This window comes from Anabrus simplex, chromosome 2, assembly GCF_040414725.1.
Source record: "Anabrus simplex isolate iqAnaSimp1 chromosome 2, ASM4041472v1, whole genome shotgun sequence".
NCBI lineage: Eukaryota > Metazoa > Arthropoda > Insecta > Orthoptera > Tettigoniidae > Anabrus > Anabrus simplex.
Genome location: NC_090266.1, coordinates 1172421316 through 1172441813, shown reverse-complemented (window position 1 = coordinate 1172441813; position 20498 = coordinate 1172421316). Strand labels below are relative to the sequence as shown.

The window sequence follows — 20498 nt, the reverse complement described above, 5'->3', positions numbered from 1 at the left end:
CTTCTGCAATCATAATTTTCTCTCGCTTGATCATAACATCACCAATTTACAATCATTGACAAGTTTAGGCAACATAAAGAATATTGTAATAACTTATATTGAACCCATAATTCTACGGTGAGAAAAATATTTTTTCTCAATATTTATTTCGTATCAACAAGCTAATTTTATTTTTGAGGGCAGCCATGTTGCGCTCCTAAGAGCCCCGATGTCGCGTGGGAAAGATCTCACTCGCGGCAAGCTCGTGAAATACCGTGACACCTCGGCGAACTTCGAGTGCCCGATAATTCTTTAAATTCACGGAATTCTGCGTAACGAGGAATTTTGGCAATACAGCAAATAAAGAAATAAATAAGTTAAATTATTCGTAAACCCTACGTGAAGACAGAGCCCCCAGGGAAAAACATAAATGCAGTTAAGCCTAAGTACATGTCAGCGTCAGATCAGTGAACTAGCTCCACGTGCCAAGGTCAATGGATGAAGAAAACGCGCGAAAAAATTTATTTCCCCTGTTGTGAGTGTGGTAAAATTATAAGATTAACATTAAAATAATTACAAGCCTGTCCGGAATTCTGGGACAAGTCTCATAAAAATCGGTCTATTGGACGCAAAATTGGCCGATTACGCAATCAAGCTTAATAGTGTGAATAGCGTCCCTCCTGAGATTATAAAAGGAACCCCCCACCGTATATTTTTCAGTGTCGATCTGGGTCTTGAAGCAGCGGGAGCTTACGCCCGTCGTCAGTGGAAAATTGCACCAGATTGATCTACAAACAACTAAATACATGTCCGTGGCTGAGGTCCACATACTCGGTTAGCAAGAGAAGGTGACTGAAAAGTTCTGAACGTTTGCCGACGAACTATGAAAGTGTAGGCGTTTGTTAAAATATACACAGCAGATTTTATTATATCACCTCATGTACGTTTGAAAGTGGTAAGAGAGTTGGGGAAGCTATTCAGATTAGTTCTGCTTTCTTCATCTGTTGAACACCTGTTTTGTTGGAGTAACAGAGAGAGACAACTTTGGGAACGAACCAGACAGTCGCAGTTGACTGCAGAACGAGGGAAGTTCGTGGTGTAAATTATAGAGAAAAGTGCGTGATTTGTGTGGTAATTTAATATCGTGTGAAAAAGGCAGTGTTTGTAAGAGTGAGATGTTGGAAATGATAATGTTATTTGTGCAAATGTACGACTAAAGGCACGAGGTCAGCTGGCGACGATGTAGCCAGAATACTGGGAATGACTCCATTGTGCAGGTCTGTCTATATTTGTATTATGTCGTAGTTAGATTTTATTGTTCTGTCCCAACAAATTTTTCAAGATGATTGTCGGGTTGATATATGTAATTATCAGGCGAAAGGTGTTGTAATTTTTGGTCAGCGTGTGAAAATTTTAGTGTGTAAATTTCACATCAAGAAACTGTAAAATGCGACGTTTAAATTTGGCGTTAATGTTCGATGAGATATTGTCCAAAGCGAGGGATTTTTGGGAAGTAATAAGTGTAAATTAGTCGTGGCGAATATCTTAATTTCAAATATCAGTTGAATTCGGAAATGTTTGTCGATAATAATAATAATAATAATAATAATAATAATAATAATAATAATCATAATGTCTACCGCGGGATAAAGACATTTTTCTGTGTCAAAAGTGCATTTAACCAGTATATTTTGCAAGGATCGCAGGCATTTAAAGAAAATTTCAGTGAAATTCGATAGTTACATTTATTCATGGGAAGTAAAATTTTGGGACATCGTGTATATCAATGATACGAGAAAAATCGCGGTGTGTTCTTGGATTCTCGAGGTCCGAAAATCTTAATAACAGTAAATTATGAAGAGGTGTGTTTTATAACAGTTGTTGTTTTCACCAGAGGATTGAATTATGAAAAAGGGTCTTGGAAATATAAGAAAAAAGGATTGAGAGCGAAGAATGTATATGTATGTGGAGATGAGGGGGATAGGAATATTGAAGATGAAATGAAGCCTGGATTTAAAGTGATACCGCTGGGATAAGGCGAGGAGAATGAGTTTGAGACAGGCTATATTTTGCCGAGGAAGTATTTAGGAAACAGGCTGTATTGAGACAGGCTGTAGTGTTTTCCGCTACCAATCCGAAATTTGAGACGACTACTGTGTGAAGCATCGTAGATTTCTAGTAAGATCCCAAGTGAAAACGACTCTAGTAAAAGGTTAAAAATCTTGGTAGTAAACGTCCAGTGACTTGTCACGTAAAGCCCGTATGAATATTAAGATAATGTGACCTCAAGGATAAAAGAGCACTTAGAACACATGGTTGGTGTTGTATTGAATTTCGTTCACTGGATATGTCATTGATATAAATAGTTGGAATTGACGATAGGCGATTTGAGACTTTCTAATGCGGTAGTGATGATTATTATTTTGAAGGCATCCACTAAATGGTAGACGTGTGTTGGGAATTATCATTGCTTCCCTAAAACTTCATTGCACAGGCTGAGATTGTGTTTGAGGTGGAGAATTGTTCGTCACGTATATTTATTTTCGAGTTCACGTATTGTAACGAGGTAGAGACTTACTGTATTTTTCGACTTGCATTCATTTAATAGTAAGAGACGTTGTTCCGTTGTGTGTTATTAGTCTGACCATGTTTAGTATTGAAATGTCAGAGTTTGTCTGAAATTGCTAGTTCGCCTGATATGTTAAGGGATGCGTAGTACGACCCATTTTTGACGCCCGACGATAGATTTAGGACGTCACATGTTATCCTTGGAGTTACTGATGATGAGACGTCCTAGTTCACGCCCGACGATAGAATTTGGAAGGTATCATGTACATAGAGATTAGTGTTAGGATGTACAGATTTTAAGTGAGCCCGACGATAGGTCTGAGATGTCAGCTGTACACACTCACGTCTTAGATTAGATGTTTCTTTTGTTTTTGCGAAGTGGCCTGGACGAAGGTAGTACCTACAGTAAAATATAAATTATGAAGAGGGTCAGATCGGTAATGATGAGGCCAACTAGTGCGTAGCTCCAACACCTGTTGGTGTTCCTTAAGATAACGGGGCCGCTGTCGGCGAATGAGGGTTGCCCAAATGTTGGATATCGACCTGATGGAGATTAAATATTTTTACTGTAATTCTCCGTGCGTGTTGAGTTTTAATGACTTCGATATGTTATTTTATTTTAAGGACTTAATTGTTTTGTCGTTTTGACGTCCGTTTCGTTTTGATAGTGTGCATATTGACACTCAGTGTATTAGTGTGAGACTTGAGTTGCGAATGCGGTTTCGATTCGTCAGCCAGTAACACTATTTTATTTTCAATCTTTGTCGTACTTTCATTTTATTCGTAGTTGAATTTGATTAAGTAATTACTTTATAAGTAGTGTGTTGGGACAGACAATAAATAGATAGATCTGTAATGGTAGTCATTGTTTTTCAAGGGAAAGAATTCCTTAAAGTTGTAATATTTTTCAATGTGGATTGGTAATTTTATTAAGCGTAACAAAACCATTTCTAACCTGAAGATCGGTTCAATAATAATACTCTTCAAGTGACTTTCCACTTCTTAATTAACTTCAGTGTTTCGCATTTCTTCTAAATGCATGATGAATAAGTGTTTCCTGCATTTCGCAGTTTTGTTCCTTTAGAACGACATAACGTAAGATCCTCACGGATCATGTTGTTGTTGGTTCCTTCCGAACAGCTGTTTGGGTGATGCACATTTAGCATCGGGATTACCTTATCACTTAAGGGTGTCATGAATGACAAATACATGGTGGAATTTTATTTCAATTGTGAATGATGCTGTTAACTCGTAGTGAACACCATGCTTTCCCATAATATTTCGCAACCTATCCAAAGCAACTGATAGTCAATTTGGTTCGATTAAGGGTCCATTCGGCGGGTGTTCCGTATCCGTAAAGGGTATTCGACAGGTGGATAACCTTAATTGAGAGAAAATCAGGCGTTCTACTTGTTGAAAGTCAGATTTTCCACGGATCGTGTGGATTAACTCTGTTCTCGTTTGGAATAATAGGTGCCCGGTTTTCAGGTCTTCCCTTTTTCAGTTTTTCAGTTTCGCTGTCCACTAATGTACTAACTTCTCTGAAGCAACTCTTCGATATTGTAAGAAATAAATCAACGCTATGCAATGTGACTGTGTTTGAAACATTCAATAATAAATAATTCATTTTTTTTAATTTCAAGAATGTATATTAAATTAATAATGTTGTCGTGCTATTTCAATTTAATAAAAGTTAGTAAGCACATTTTGCTCCTCATTTCAAGTAGTTAGGCTCTCTTCTGAACCCCATCGTTTGGTTAAGATCGTGACCGAATTTATTCCCGCAACGACCCATGATTTAAGAGTTCTAGATTGTTCTACTGTAGCAGCCGTGGCCGACCGACGATGGAATGGTAAGTTCAAGGGTTCAATATACGTATGGTTAAAATTGATTTGAATGAATCTGAGGATGTTCTTGTAAAACGAATCATGTCATTCTTTGATCATTATTTTTTCATTACATGTATGATATAGTGTTACGTGTGTTGCACGTAGTGCTTCGACAGACTGAAAAACTTTAAAGTTGCATTAACCCTAAATTGACGAACATAAATTTTTATTTACAGGGAAACTTGAGCAGTTAGATAAGCCGGCGTACCCTCTCGTTACTCACGCAGTTCCTCAGCGTGATAGCATAACTGAATCTTTACAGATGATGATCTCGCAAACTATGACAGCCAACTCATTCCAACGCATATGTACTCCATATTTCATTTGATTTGTTTATTTATTATTAACTGTAAATACGTCCCCAATTACGGATGATATAATAAAGACAAATAATAATAATAATAATAATAATAATAATAATAATAATAATAATAATAATAATAATAATAATAATTAACAAAACAAGATCCCTGAATGAAATAAATTAGTGGCATGGTCGATGCATTCCAGTAATCAGCTAGTGAAATTCGTAGACATATTATGGACACCTCATAGACAGTATTCCTACTATCCTGTTCTGCACATTTGGTAATTGCAGATTATATTTCCTTCTTGTATGTGTAAGTCATTTTAAATGTAAATATTTTTCTTCTTTCATGTTTTCTTCCATGTGTGTGTCGTAGATGCGTACTGTGTATATTGTATATTTTTCGTAGTAACAGTCGCAGTGCAGAGGCTAGACATATTTCATTTAAAATAATAAACTGATGTATCGTAACTCTTCACCATCCCTGTAGCGTAGGGGTAGCGTTTCTGCCTCCTACCTAGAGACCCCGGATTCGATTCTCGACCAGTCTAGGGATTTTAATTCTGGACTGAGTGCTGGAACGGCGTTCACGCAGCCTCGTTAGACCAACGAAGGAGCGGTTGGTTCGAGAGACAGAGGGCCCAGTCAAGAAACGCAAGCAATACGGGGAGGTAGCCGTTACGCTAAGCGCATAATACCCTAGTATCTGCGGGCCGTCCGACTGGGTAGCAGTCACCTCAGCAAGCCAAGACCCTAATGAACTGTTGCGCCATGCCCTTTTATTGTATTGTAACTATCCTGTGTCATGTGCAAAAAATCGCTTGTCCATCTCCTCAAGGGCAGAATATCTTACCTTAACGAGCGTTTAGCTAACGTTGGTATTTCACATGAAATACGAAGAAGCAGGTTGTCTGGAACATTGTTTTCCAAGAAACTGTACATGAGCAGCTGGAATATAATCTGTATGTAGGCCTGTATACTTAGCAAACGAAAAAGATTAAACCAATACCAAATACGAGTACATTTATCATTTGTTTCATGTGTGTTTATTTTGATGAAAGCTTCATGCATTGTTTCGTTGTGACTAATATCTCTTGAACTTATCAGTGTCTTTTTCTTCTGTTCCAGATTGCGATGGTCCAGTTACGGTAGTGGAAACTAAACGATTCTTCCTGGACGTTATCAGGTTGTGAAGAAAGATGGATCACAGTGTGAAGGCAATGAACTCCCATCGCAAGCTCGCTTTGTCGCGCCTTCTGAACAGGCATCGCTTTGAGAACGATGAATTGGAGCTGTTATATCAACGTTACATATTTAAACTGCAACATTCATCGGTGGCAAGTGTAGTAGCGCTCTTCGTGGTGTTAACTGGAGTGTTAGCTAATCTCAGCCTAGCCTATGCTCAGGCGCCAACAGCGCAGAACATTTATCATTGTCTGCACTGTCTTCTGTTTGCCTTACTACTAGCATTCCTCAACACTCGACTAATGCAAGACGCTTACCTACTTTGGGTATGCTATGCAATCCTTTTCTTTTGTTCTACGTTCTGTGCGGTGGCGTTGCCTTTAGGGCCCGTTGCGAGCGAGGAACCTCCTTCTGGTTTACGAGTGGAAACTCGACGGGTAATCGCAGAAGGGGTGTGGCAGGTAGTGTTCGTTGTGTTCCTAGCCTATGCTATGATGCCACTCAAGACGTGGGTTGCAGCTGTCTTCGGTATCGCCTTACCACTTGTACATCTGGTGGTCGCTGCAGTACTCGCCCGGGAGTTTCCCTACCTAACGTGGCAACAGGTAAGTTCTTGACGATCTGTTTTCTAATGAACTTCATTGATGAACTCATATTCAACCATGTTTTATACTGTTAATTTCATAATAGCGGCCAGAAAACAGTAGTTCAGCAATTTCAGCGATGTATGAAACATATTATATTATACAATATTACGGCATCTGTACCTGGATTATGATGGCCAGTATCTCGTTCTCTTGATTGTTGATGTTGCCCGTCTACCAAAGGTCCCGCAAATTCTAATCCTAACGGTATCCGTTATACATAGATTTTTCCAACAAGCTGCTTTACGTCGCACCGACACAGATAGGTCTTATGGCGACGATGGGGCATGAAAGGGCTAGGAGCGGCAAGGAAGCGGCCGTGGCCTTAATGAAGGTACAGCCTCAGCCAGCATTTGCTTGGTGTGAAAATAGGAAACCACGGAAAACCATCTTGAGAGCTGCCGACAGTGGGGTTCGAACCCACTGTCTCTCGAATACTAGATACTGGACGCACATGAGCGACTGCAGCTATCGAGCATATATACGTAGAGTAGCTTATAGGTTCTTGAACAGTCATTCTGTACGGAATTGCGGCAAATTTTTTTAAATCTGGGTTAAAAAGAACCACTGTTATTCGAGTCGGGAACTGGTTAACGCGAACATATTCAACTGCTTCTCATGGCGGTTTCAATATTGCCAGAATTCTTGTTCTTCTTTTTCTTGGCCTTTTTCCCAATTGAGGTCGGCACTAGACGTAGATTAAGCCCAGTTTTACGGCCGGTTACCCTTCGTGACATCAACCCCATATGAAGGGATATATTCGCTATAGCGGGTATCTGTGGCGGTTCGTGATGTGGTGTGTGTAAGTGAAGATGCATATTAAGACGAACAGAAACATCTAGTCCCCGAGCTAAAGGAATTAACCAGATGCGGCTAAAATTCCCGACGCGGCCAAAAATCTAACCCTGGACTCTCTTAACCGAAGGCTGACCACTACGCTGATGATTCAATTAATAATATTTTCTTACTTGGTTTGCGATTCCTTGTACGTTTTGTAATAAGATTGTAAACGCAGTTTGTTATCTGAGTCTGGATCCATTGTTTAGTTCTAAATTAAATTCAGTAGAAATCTTTGAATCATCATTACGAATTATTGGTCTGATATAATAACTTTAAAGAAATCTGCCTCGAAAATATGGTCCTAAACTAAGTGTGCCGCGGAAAAGAAAAGTATGGGTAACTGTGCTCTAGAAACATAACCTTAAACTGTGCATATACGGCCTAATTCAAATATGTTTTCCTAAATTACCGTATTATTGAATGAAGTAGTAGCTTTGAGAAGTTTAAACTATTTAAATGAAAGTAACTTGATCCATTAGACACACCCCTGACGAGCATCCTCATTCACTGCGTCTGGTCGAGACACATTTGTTACGAGTTATGTGTTTTTTTGTCGTGCTGTGGAGCACGTGCAGGCATGGAATAAAAAATGTAGCCAATTTAATCTGTAGTTTAATCTGTGTTTGCGAAAGGAATCAAATTAAATTCTGAATAATGAATTCCATACTGAATAATTGCAATTCCATACTGAATAATTGCGCATTTTCTATTAAATTAAACAATGCAGTATTCGATAAATAAATCCCAAGTGCACGGTTTCGAAGACTTGAGTACTGTACTTTCCTAAGAAAAAAAAACTTTATTTCGGCCGGACGATGGCTCACTCGGTTGAGGCGCTGCCTCCTGACCCCAGCTTGGGGGGTTCGATCCTGGCTCAGTCCGGTAGTATTTGAAGGTGCTGAAACAGGCCTACGTCAGCCTCGTGTCGGTAGATTTACTGGCACGTAAAATAACTCGTGCGGGACTAAATTCCAGCACTTCGGCGTCTCCGAAAACTGTAAAAGTACTTTTTTTTGCTAGCGGCTTTACGTCGCACCGACACAGATAGGTCTTATGGCGACGATGGGATAGGAAAGGCCTAGGAGTTGGAAGGAAGCGGCCGTGGCCTTAATTAAGGTACAGCCCCAGCATTTGCCTGGTTTGAAAATGGGAAACCACGGAAAACCATCTTCAGGGCTGCCGATAGTGGGATTCGAACCTACTATCTCCCGGATGCAAGCTCACAGCCGCGCGCCTCTACGCGCACGGCCAACTCGCCCGGTAAAAGTAGTTTAGTAGGAATTAAAGCAAGTAACATTATTATTATTATTATTATTATTATTATTATTATTATTATTATTAGTCTATTATTATTATTAGTCTATTATTATTATTATTATTATTATTATTATTATTATTATTATTATTATTATTATTATTATTATTATTAGTCTATTATTATTATTATTATTATTATTATTATTATTATTATTATTATTATTATTATTATTATTATTATTAAAACATTTTCCACGCTGCAATTCGAATTTAGAATATGGTCGCTGCGCGAGTAATACCTTGTATGCCACAATGCTCTTCTTACCTATTATTCTCCTTAAGACCGGTCACGCCTCCCAGCCACGCATGGATGTGCACTCCATCAGAACAATGTTCGTTGTGTTTATTTTCCTGTGGTAAAGTATAAAGGAAAATGGACCTTCCTACAGTACGGTACAGTAAGGCACATAAGATCATCGCCTCTATTCTCATAAAAACATAGCAGTTCAGTGTAGGCCTACGTGACTTTTTTGGCATCTTGCGTAATCTGAATTTTTCTCAGTGTTTAATGATCGTCTCAGTTTTACTTCCGCAATCTTTACTCGATAGAGCTGCGCAGTCGGTAGGATAAAACTATGCTCTGTTAACCTGAATGAGGGTTCGATTCCCCGCCAGGAAATACAGAAATTTAGAAAAGAGATTTCTACCAAGTTAATTCCTAGGGATAACGGCTCTCATTGGGCTAACCACTTAGCGCTGGGGCGTGATAGCCCAGTGAAGTCGTCACTGGCTCTTATCAAGGCTTGCTATGATAAGTACTACCAGGTGAGCGGCACCAAGAGTATAGGTGTTCTGTGATTAGTTCCACTTTGTGAGGAACACCACGGGAATACCGGCGCCCGGGATTAGTCCCGCTATGCGAGAAACACCATGGGTATGGGTTGCCTGCGAGTGGTGCCATTGCGTGTGGCATACCATGGATCTGAATTTCCTGTGATTAGTACCACCATGGGAGGAACACCTTCAGTCTACGTTATCTGTGATTAGTCCGGCTCCATGGCTAAATGGTTAGCGTTCTGGCCTTTGGTCACAGGAGTCCCGGGTTCGATTCTCGGCGGCGTCGGGAAATTTAACCATAATTGGTTAATTTCGCTGACACGGGGGCTGGGTGTACGTGTCGTCTTCATCATCATTTCATCCTCATCACGACGCGCAAGTCGCCTACGGGAGTCGAATCAAAAGACCTTCATCTGGCAAGCCGAACTTGTCCTCGGACACTCCCGGCACTGAAAAGCCATACGCCATTTCAGTAAGACTATGGGAGGAACACCATGGTTCTGCTTTACCAGTGATTAGTACTATTATTAGGGGCCAGTGACCTGGATTTTGGACCCCTTTTTATAACAAGCATCATCTCAGAAAAGAAGGCTTTGCGAATTGGATCCACTGATTGTTTTGGATTCAGCGTCATTCGTTTTATACTTTAGTCAGTGGATACGTTTTGAAGTTTTAATTATCGTTTCTTTTCGTTGCACCTCGTACCATTAGGGGGCGATGACCTAACTGTTCGGCCCCTTTAAACAACAATCATAATAATTATCTTATCAAGGCGGCCGCGGTTCGAATTCCGACCAATGCACGCAGGATTTTTTAAAATGAAAAGTAGAACTACAAGCTGGACTGCTTTTACTTTGTGCTGAGGTTACCGATAGCCATACCCTCTCCTTCAGGGACCTTCATGCTCTGTACGGAAATGGCATCCCCTTGGAGTCCAGCTTCATGGCTAAATGGTTAGCTTGCTAGCTTTTGGTCACAGGGGTCCCGGGTTCGATTTCCTGCAGGGTCGGGAAATTTAACAATAATTGGTTAATTTCGCTGGCACGGGGAGTAGGTGTATGTGTCGTCTTCAATATCATTTCATCCTCGTCACGACGCGCAGGTTGCCTACGGGTGTCAAATCAAAAGACCTGCACCTGGCGAGCCGAACATGTCCTCGGGCACTCCCGTCACTAAAAGTCATACGCCATTTCATTTACCCCTTGGTGCAGGGTTCATTTTACCGTTAAAGTTTTATTATTATTATTATTATTATTATTATTATTATTATTATTATTATTATATCGTATTAACTCACTGTCTCTGACTGCAGTTCTAAGGTCGCCATGGCACAGTTAAACCAAGGTGTCAGTGTTGTGTCCGACCTCAGCGGTACAGTTGTTTAGACAGTGTCCTTCTATTGCTCGGATAGCGGTTTCCATCCCGGCTGAGGTCGGCAGCATTTGATGGCGTGTAAATGCGACAACTCAGTGTCATCGTCTTTCGACATGTGGAAGAATTTCTTCCGGGACAAAATACGAACACGCGTGTCTCTTAAAATCGATAGTAGTTTAAGCAAACCGTATTAGAATTTAGCGTAGCAGGGTGCCGTCTGTTGTTATTTCTTAATGGTTGCAGTGTATGTTTGTATCTGTCACTTGGCACACGCCAGAACAAAATGTAGCTTCCACCCAAGTATGTCTGATTTACGTCTGTGACAGTAAGGAAGCTGCTAACCAATCAATCAATCAATCAATCAATCAATCAACCAGTGATCTCCACCTAGGGCTGTTGCCCGGGTGGCATTCCGAGCACGACTAGTGAGTCTGAATTTTATGAAGGGTACAGCTCATAGGTCAGTCGCGCTTTCAGGCCAATAAGGAAAGCAATAACAAACATCACCGGGCGAGTTGGCCGTGCGGTTAGGGGCGCGCAGCTGTGAGCTTGCATCTGGGAGATAGTCGGTTCGAGCCCCACTGTCGGCAGCCCTGAAGATGGTTTTCCGTTATTTCCAGTCTTCACAGCAGGCAAATCCTGGGACTGTACGTTAATTAAGGCCACGACCACTTCCTTCCCAGTCCTAGGCCTTTCCTATCCCATCGTCGCCTTAAGACCTGTATGTGTGTCGGTGCGACGTAAAACAAATTCTAAAAAAAATCACCCATCACCCTTAGGCCTCATTACGGCGCCGTCATTGATTTTTGTATAACCGTAGGTCGCGCTTTTTCAGGATCCAACCTGCTTCTGCGCTGAAGACTTGAGAGACAGACGTGGTAGGGCAGTACTCGCTGGTTGTCATATACATTCTCTCATGTGGCATATCTTCTTTTGCCCTACTATATTCGTCAGCACTTTGGATGTCAGTTACGACTACCTATTGCTCCAGATTTGAGTAATTGTGTGTTTTACCTTGTCTATTTCCCATATTCCATTCGTGGTAATCTTGAACTGGAGACACTACATGGCCGATGCATTAAATGCAGCACAGTATCTTATCAAAATCTGGGCGATGGTGACCCCTACTACTGTACATGTAAGCGAGGAAGCCACTTACCGGGCATCCTGAGCCCATAGTTTCTTGTTGTACGCTGGCTCATTCCTTTCTTCTCCACTTTTCCAGCCAACAGCTTACAGTCTTTCCATCCAAGTTATGGCATGTCCACTGTTGCTTATCCGCGAGAATCTCGCAGAATTCGGATATTCAACATGTTCACCTGCCTGACGCATAATCGTTTAAGTAAAATTCACATAACATTTAACGCTCAGAACTTTTAAGGTATTTCTGCTGAGATAGCCTACCGCGTAAATACATTTGCCTCTTGTTTTATATTCATACAACTGAATAACCATTATAGGCTCATGAGCTAACATGAACTTTTGCTGTAACGTTTTCGCGGAACATGTTCGTTATTTCTACTACAAATGGAAAAACACTCGCGGCTACTCAGAATACCAGGTGTTTAATCACCACCGTCAGTGTCCGTTTTCCTCAATTTTGGATTGAATAATAAGAAGAAGCAGAAGAAGAAACAGAAGAAGCAGAATAAGAAGCCGGGCTGAGTGGCTCAGACGGTTGAGGCGCTGGCCTTTTGACACCAACTTGGCAGGTTTGATCCTGGCTTGGTCCGGTGGTATTTGAAGGTGCCCAGATACGTCAGCCTCGTGTCGGTAGATTTACTGGCACGTAAAAAGAACTCCTGCGGGACAAAACTCCGGCACCTCGGCGTCTCCGAAAATTGCCAAAAGGAGTTAGTGGGACGTAAAAAGATTGAGAATAATACCATTAACCACTGGGTCGTTTTTGTATTACGTGTGACGCATAAGCAACCTGTTTGCATCAAGCTGCTGCTTCACACAAACAGCGACATTGGCATGTTTTTCTCCAATATTTCCATCGGTTCCTGGTGTAACTACAATGTTGTCATCAGAAACATCGTTCTGCACTTCACTTATAGCATGTTCCCAAGCCTTCTATATCTTGGTTCACAAATACACACGTGAAGCCCGCGCAGTTGAATGTGACAGCAGCGCATTTGACTGTAGGCTCATGTAGAGGACGAACGTAGTTCTTCGTGTAAAAGGCATTTGATTAGTTGAATGCCTGTTTGCGTACACCCAAGGCCGTTCTTGTCGCTAGAGCGGTGCCTTTGCTGGCTTGCCTTTCATGTTAGAGGTAAATGCTGTAATCAACGCGACTTTACACAATGGAAAGCAGTTAGGAAAGGGTAAACCTTGCATACACATAGTGTATGTGTAGTTACGGTTATAAATTGAATAGGTCTCCCGACCGTGTCTTAATTATACAGCTGTACATTCTTCGAATTCCAAGGTTTCTAGAAGGAAGGATGCTAGGAGTACAGATTTTGGATACAGACTCGTCAAGAATTATTTTCTTTAGGAAAGACCTACTATCTTGGATTTAAAATGCCGTGAAGATAACATACAGTACCTGATAAAAGAAATACAAATCTAGTGAATGATGGAGCTCATCGGAGTTGTGTTGCTACTGGAAATAAGTTATGTGAGGCTCTGTAACTGGCTGTACAAATTTCTGAAGTAAAATACATGCTCTGTCCAGATTTTTGTGTGCATATGCACTCTTGGTTTAATATGCTCGCCACATAAAATAATCTGTTTTAATGAGCCCATCCATTAACTGGTCACACAGTACCGTATCGATACGAAGGGAAGGTGGGGGGGGGGGGGGGGGGTTTGAATGTCGGCCGGTCTGATTTGGCAAATGAACATCATTCACATGCAAAAAGTTACGTCAGAGAGGTAGGTACGTGAAATTTACAAAGATACGTCTGTTTTTCACATATTACGAGGGAATTCCATGGAAGCCGGATGGGGTGTTCTGGATACAGTGTGAATCCTATGGTCTTATAACCTCAATATTCTTTTATATTAGTTACAATAGAAGTTAACACCAATTTTGTCGTTTTTGCGGTGAGGTTATTTCCTTTTCAAGCATTACCTTGAACTCATAATTATTGATTCCCGTAACAGACAGACATTATTAATGTTGATGAGAACATATTGTGAGCGTATGGTTACTCACAGCTACACTTTCCTCAGAAACAATTCAACCTACAGGTTTGATTGTTGTGTGTATCCACAGGGTTTGTATATTCATGGGAGGTGAATTTTGATAATTATAATTAATAAAATATTAAATGTGAGGAACAGAGTTCTTCATCTTCTCTGCGCGAATGGGTCACTTAGGTCCACGCGGAATCAACATTTGTAGAGCTTTCCTCCTTTCCAAGTAGTTCTTGTTTTTCATTGACTGTTTTAATTTCTGTTCCTCCGATCAAGTACGTCGTGTTGGTTTCTTCTTATCTTCCTCAAATCCTCTTGTATGAACAATTTTCCTGCTAACATTACTATCCTTCAGATTTAGTGGTCCTAATTCAGTGAGGTATTTCTGTACTTGCTAATACCATTTTGATCTTGTACATTTGATTTGCAAAAAATTGTGTATTCGATGGGTAAGTCTGCTGTTATTCAATCTTCCCAAATGGCTTAAAAATTGAATTCGTAGCAGTCTCATTGCACCTACCAGTGAGTTCAGATATTTCAAAATATATTGCCCAAAGATTGTTCTCATGTTTTTCCTTTGTTTAATCTCTAATTGTTCCTTTAAACAATTTCATGATGTAAATTGAGTGTTTCTGAGGCATAAAGTGGTTCAGGTTTGATCACAGTTAAATAATCACGAATTTTCGCTTTGAGCGACTCTGGAATGTGAGTGCGGAAGTTTGACGGCTCAAACATCGATGATCCATCCACCAACAGTCTGATTTTAGTGTGTGTTTGTGAGAGCAGACATCCCTTCGCAGTTATTTTTCACATGCACTGTGCCCAGAAGCACATTTCTGACGACCATCAAATGTAAATTTGGGTGCCGCAGTTTCTTCTTGCAGATTCAAATTAGAGTAGTCTTCCCCATGACTGTACTCGGTAGATATTATTGAGTATAAAGCACAACCTATTTTGTAAATTCACTGCATATGAAGTCAAAGCCTACTTCCAATATTAGTGTGGTTAATTTGACGTCAGACTCCTTGGAAGACTGATCACTTTGGAGGCCTTCGGTTTAGAGGGTGCCGGGTTCGATTCCCGACCGGGTCGGAGATTTTTACCCCGTCTGGTTAATTCCTCTGACTAGGGGACTGGGTGTTCTTCTTTCTCAATACACTTCTGTGCGTAGATACTCAACACACCGCACCATAGCACCAGCCACCATAGAGACACGAAATATCGATTGCACACCGCAGCATAGGGCAACCGAGCTTAAAACAGTACCAAGTCCACTTCTGGAACACAGTTCGTACCCGCGTTCTCACTAGGTTGTGGGGAAGGTGGTAGAACGATGATGATGATGATGGCGAAGATGATGATGAAGATAAGAACAACTACCTCATTACCTATTGAAGAAGTGACCGTGATTATTCAGGGGTTGAAGGACAACAAAGCTGCGGGTGTAGATGACATCATGGCAGAACTCCTGGAAATGGAGCCTTCTGAAGTCATAAAATCTCTGACTCTTTTACTATGGGATATATAGGAAACGGAATTGATCTCTGAAGACTGGCAGACGGCTCTGATACATCCATTGCAAAAGAAAGGTGATAAGATGGATGTTCATAATTACATAAGAATATAGTTTCGAACCCATACAAGCTTTTCTCTATAGCATTACTAACAAGAGTAGAAGGTATACTGCATCAAGAATTGGGAGAATATCAAGCAACCTGCCGGAAACGTAGATTATGTGCGGAACAAATCGTCAACCTTTAGAGTATCATAAAATACAAGATGCTGTGGCAGAACAAATATGTGGCAGTTTCGTGGACTTCGGAAAGAAATATGACTCCATTGACAGAAAAAAACCTTTGCGGGAGTTAAGGAAGAGTTGATTAGATAGAAAGGCAAGAAGTTTTAATCAGGCAGACCATCAGCAACACTCACTCCAAGATAAAGTTCAGGGGGAGATATATGGGCCCTTCGTAATCAAAACTGGTGTAAAACATGGAGACGGACTCTCACTAATCATGTTCAGCAGCGTTCTGGAAGTTGTTAGGGAATGGAAGAAGGGAATTCCTGACAAGACTTTAAAGATTGGGAGAGGTAAGGCGAGTTTTAAGTATAGATTGACATTCCCTGATGATAGTGATACCAGCGATATAGCAACAGCTAAGAAAAGGATTGAAGAACTCCAGATGACAGCAACGAAGGCTGGGCTTCAATTTTTTTAGAAGACGGAGTTAATGACCATTATTGAAGACGAGACGAAAAAATAGACACATAAGAGGTTTAAGTATTTGGGAGAAAAATTGCAAGAGAATGGATCGGAAGAGAATGCCATTAAAGAGCGGGTGAGAAAAATGAAAATGGCATATCATCTGACGAGAAACACCTACAACAAAATTATTTTGTCGTATTGGGCTTAACTAGGGCATCTAGGCACTGTTGTTAAATCTGAGTATCTGTGTGCAGCAGAAACATTGAATATGACTGAGAAAGGCGGGCTTCGGGCTTCAGGATGTCCGGAAGAGGGAAATAAAAATGTTCAGAAGAATTATAGGCCGAAATGTAAAAAAAAAATGCGAGAGGAGACTCAAATCTAACAAAGAATTGTATCAAAAAACAGGAGTGGTTGAATTGATGAGGAAGAGGAGGGTACATTTCTATGTGCACTTGTTAAAGATTGACAATAACAGCCCGACGAAGAGAATCTTTGAATACTTCAGGAGGAGGAAAACAGAGCTGAAATAGTTTTGAGATATGAGCAGTGTTGCCAACTTATGAACACAGAAACTAGCTCAACTATATTAAAAATATAGCTGGAGTTACTGACTGAAACAGCTTTGAAAAGGCTAGATGAACTCGTGTAATGATTTTGAAATATGGTCTCAAACTGCTCATGTGATTGAAGTAACGCACACTAAAGGTTTTACAGCAGATATGTCTGTTGACTCGTCTATTATCAGACTATATCTCCTGTATCTGCAACCAATTCCTGACCAAAACGATATGCTGACACATTCTTAATCATTAATGTGCACTTAGTGCGGTGCAAACGAATGTCAGAAAATTTACTGTCCTAAAAAGCACATTACTGAGCTCTGGCAGGTGGTCGTTAGCAAGTAGAGCACAATATTGTGACACAAACACTGCTGTTTTACCCTCTGCCTCACGTATGCCCAATGAGCTTGTAGTGAAGAAGTCTGTTATACGCAAAATTTGTAATACTATTAGTGTAAAATGTCCCTCCATCGGCTGTATCTAATAAATAAATAAATAAATAAATAAATAAATAAATAAACGCTGACAGGTGAAGGGATCGGCCGTTCTTTTATTTTTATCGCGCTGTGTATGTGATCTTAAATCAAACAACTTAGATTTGATTTCACTCTAACAATATTTGCAAATATGCTTTAGTATTATTACTAGAAACAGGTTGAAGCCACCCTTTAAATTCAGTAGCGCAGCCAGGATCCACCGATCGGAGGGCGGGGGGTTACAGTTACAAAATAATTAAAGAACATAATGAAGGTGTTTGTGCATGTGTGGTGCGCGCATGTATGAATGTCATTATAAGGACGCTGATACAGGTGAATTATGTTGATATTCAGCTTGCAGTACCAATACACTGCAAATTCGTACATTAAAATATATAACAATATGATCAAGGTGATCAGTTTTACGGCGAGTGGTATGTTCAGATTACAAAAGAAAATCCAACTTTCGAGGCTTCTTAGAAAAGAAATTAAAGAGATCTCTTGGTTTTACGATTATGTCTCTCTGAATGTTCAAAACAACCAACCCATTGAGTCGACTTTCATTTGGTTATTGCCTGTTTCTGTGTATTTTCTTTTGTAAAAATTTCATAGGGATGGGGAGGGGTTTCTCATCCCCAGTATCTCCCTTTTGGCTACGCCGCTGTTTAAATTCCGACACTTTTCTATAGCTTACTGTTGCGTATGCTTAGGAGGCATTTTTATTATTTATTAAGACTAGGTGCACTACGACTATTCACTAATGTTCATCGTAGCAGTATACACATTATACGGTATTATTTGTTACACTACCACCTTCAGTCTTCTACTTCACTAAATTATGAGCTAAATTTATTCCACATTTTACACAACCGCTCTATTAAAACAAAGCAAGCAATTGAACTTCTTTAAATGTCTTCTCAATCTGAGACTCAGACAGTCAGGCAACTAACAGATAGAATTCAGGATTTCCCGAGTGACGGACTGGTTGATAGCCTGCAATGATGCAATACAATGCTGTCTGTAAATGTAATTGTGCCATTTTGTCAAAGGCCGTCTATAAGTTACACATATTGTACAACTCGAGTGGCAATAGCAATAAATATGTGGAATTCCAAGAACCACGAAAGAAAAGCTTTAAAATGAGAGAAATCCAAAATAGCTTACGTAACGGAAATTTGTAGCCAAAAATATACAGTAGCTAATAGCATTATTTAAGGCTCTTTTATTTATATGTGCTGGTTCATTGATTCATAATATAAAGGATTCCCAAGATATCCGGTTAATGATTTCTTTGGGGTTAAAGTATAATTATGTTTGAGTTGCTATTAGTTTAATATTGTAGCAAATGACTTTCCAGAACAGCTAGAAGTATTTAATGGCTAAATTGGCCTTAACTAGGATGGGGGTTACGGAAGGTGATATAATGGATAGAAATCGATTTAGACAACTAGTCAAAAAGTTCCGTGGTTTCCAGGTGATGACCGAGGAGGAAAAGGAGACCCTATACAGAAGAACAGAAAAAGGAATAAGGAGAAAGGATGAAGAGATACCGGCAGAGAATGAAGGCCTCGATGACTTGGCCTTCTGGCCTCGGGACCCCGGTTTCGCTTTCTAGCCAGGCTGAAGGATTTTAATCTTCAACGATATATTATATTGGCTCGGGGACTGTGTGTTTGTGCTAATCCAACATTCATACACCATACATAACTCGATCCTCTTTGACACAAAGACAGTTTCCGATTTAAAAAAATGTAATTTGTTTTACGTCGCACCGACACAGATAGATGGGATAGGAAAAGGCCAGGAGTGGGAAGGAAGCGGACGTGGCCTTAATTAAGGTACAGGCTCAGCATTTGCCTGGTGTGAAAATAGGAAACCACGGAAAACAACTTTGGGGGCTGTCGACAGTGGGGGTTCGAATTCAGTATCTCCTGAATCCAAACTCATAGCTGCGCGACCCTAACCGCACGTACGGCCAAATTGCTCGGTCAAACAGAGTTCCTTATACGCGGTAGACGCTGTCCTCCCTCGTCAGGTGGTCTGTGCCAGGTTGACAATAGCCATGTGAAATTATTATTACTGCGACATCTCTACTTGCTTGAGCACCCATAAACCTAGACTGGACTCTGCTTTTAAGAAATGATAGCCGCGCACGAAAGAAGAGAAGCAATGGTTGACGTCGTGTGTTGATCTCACCTAATGTAGCCGAATTTTCACGCAGAAAATTAGTAATTTATTCTTTGATGTTATTACTCTCAGTATTTGATTTAACTATATGGGGAAATTTGTATTTAGACTTTATTCCTTCCTTCTGAATTTGCCTTCCCCTCTTACGCGCAACACTGCAGATGTATTCGGCATGGTCTTTCGTTGGGTAAGCCTTTCAAAAGTTGTTTGCACCGAAGATACACCCAATTCTTCTGTTTTTTCATATACAACATTTATGTCCAGAAAAACCAACGTTCATTATACCGGGTTTCTAATTACAATCTCCTCAGTATGGGACGTTCTCACGTCGGATATAATGATGTGCTAGAGGAAACTCGAGACAAATTCCTGTATCTTTCCCCCTTCATAAATGTAAGTTGGATCACTTCATTAATTTCTTGTTAGTATTCATGGGATTTCGTGGAGGTAGTTGATGCGGAACTAATGAAGCCTTGTTTTCGTCCCTTGTCCTCTATTTGTTCCTTATGGAACGTCATTTGCGATCTACGTTACTTTTTTCTTCACATGAACGGTGCTGCTTAGAGTGGAAGATTGGAGAGTACCAACAGAACTGCTTCACCTCTGTAGGAAGTTCGGTTGTTCGTCATCTACTAACAAAGCCTCTACTGTCGTCAGGCTAATCATCTGTCCCTCGTAACTCTTGCTGAGTAAGGAGAAATTTGAATTTTCTTCTATCAGGTTGTTTAAGGGAATTGGACAGTTCATTCTCCACCCTAAGTGATTATTACTAGGACTTGGATTTTTCAGTAAATACGTATTTTAAGTAATATTTCTGTAAATACACACTTTCTTTTGTAAAAGAATATTTTCATATCTGCGTAACAGACATAAATATACAATTTTCATGAAATAAATTCGACCAAATGGTATTTCAGATTAATCCAATCATCACCGGAATGTAACATGCGAAAAAAATGATGTGCCATTTAATTCATTGATAAATGCTGAATTTGCGTTTGCGTTTGTCATTGAGTTGCTGGGTGCAGGCAGTTGCAA

The 20498-nt window shown here is 40.3% G+C and overlaps 1 protein-coding gene across 1 annotated transcript in view; it reads left to right on the top strand.

Moving 5' to 3' along the window:
• Window positions 1-20498, top strand: part of rut (rutabaga) — a 1268721-nt gene that overhangs the window by 728292 nt on the left and 519931 nt on the right. The window contains exon 6 of the mRNA XM_068226417.1: window positions 5873-6534. Within this exon, the coding sequence (XP_068082518.1) occupies window positions 5944-6534 (591 nt within the window). The 5' untranslated portion in view covers window positions 5873-5943. The remainder of the gene's footprint in view (window positions 1-5872; window positions 6535-20498) is intronic.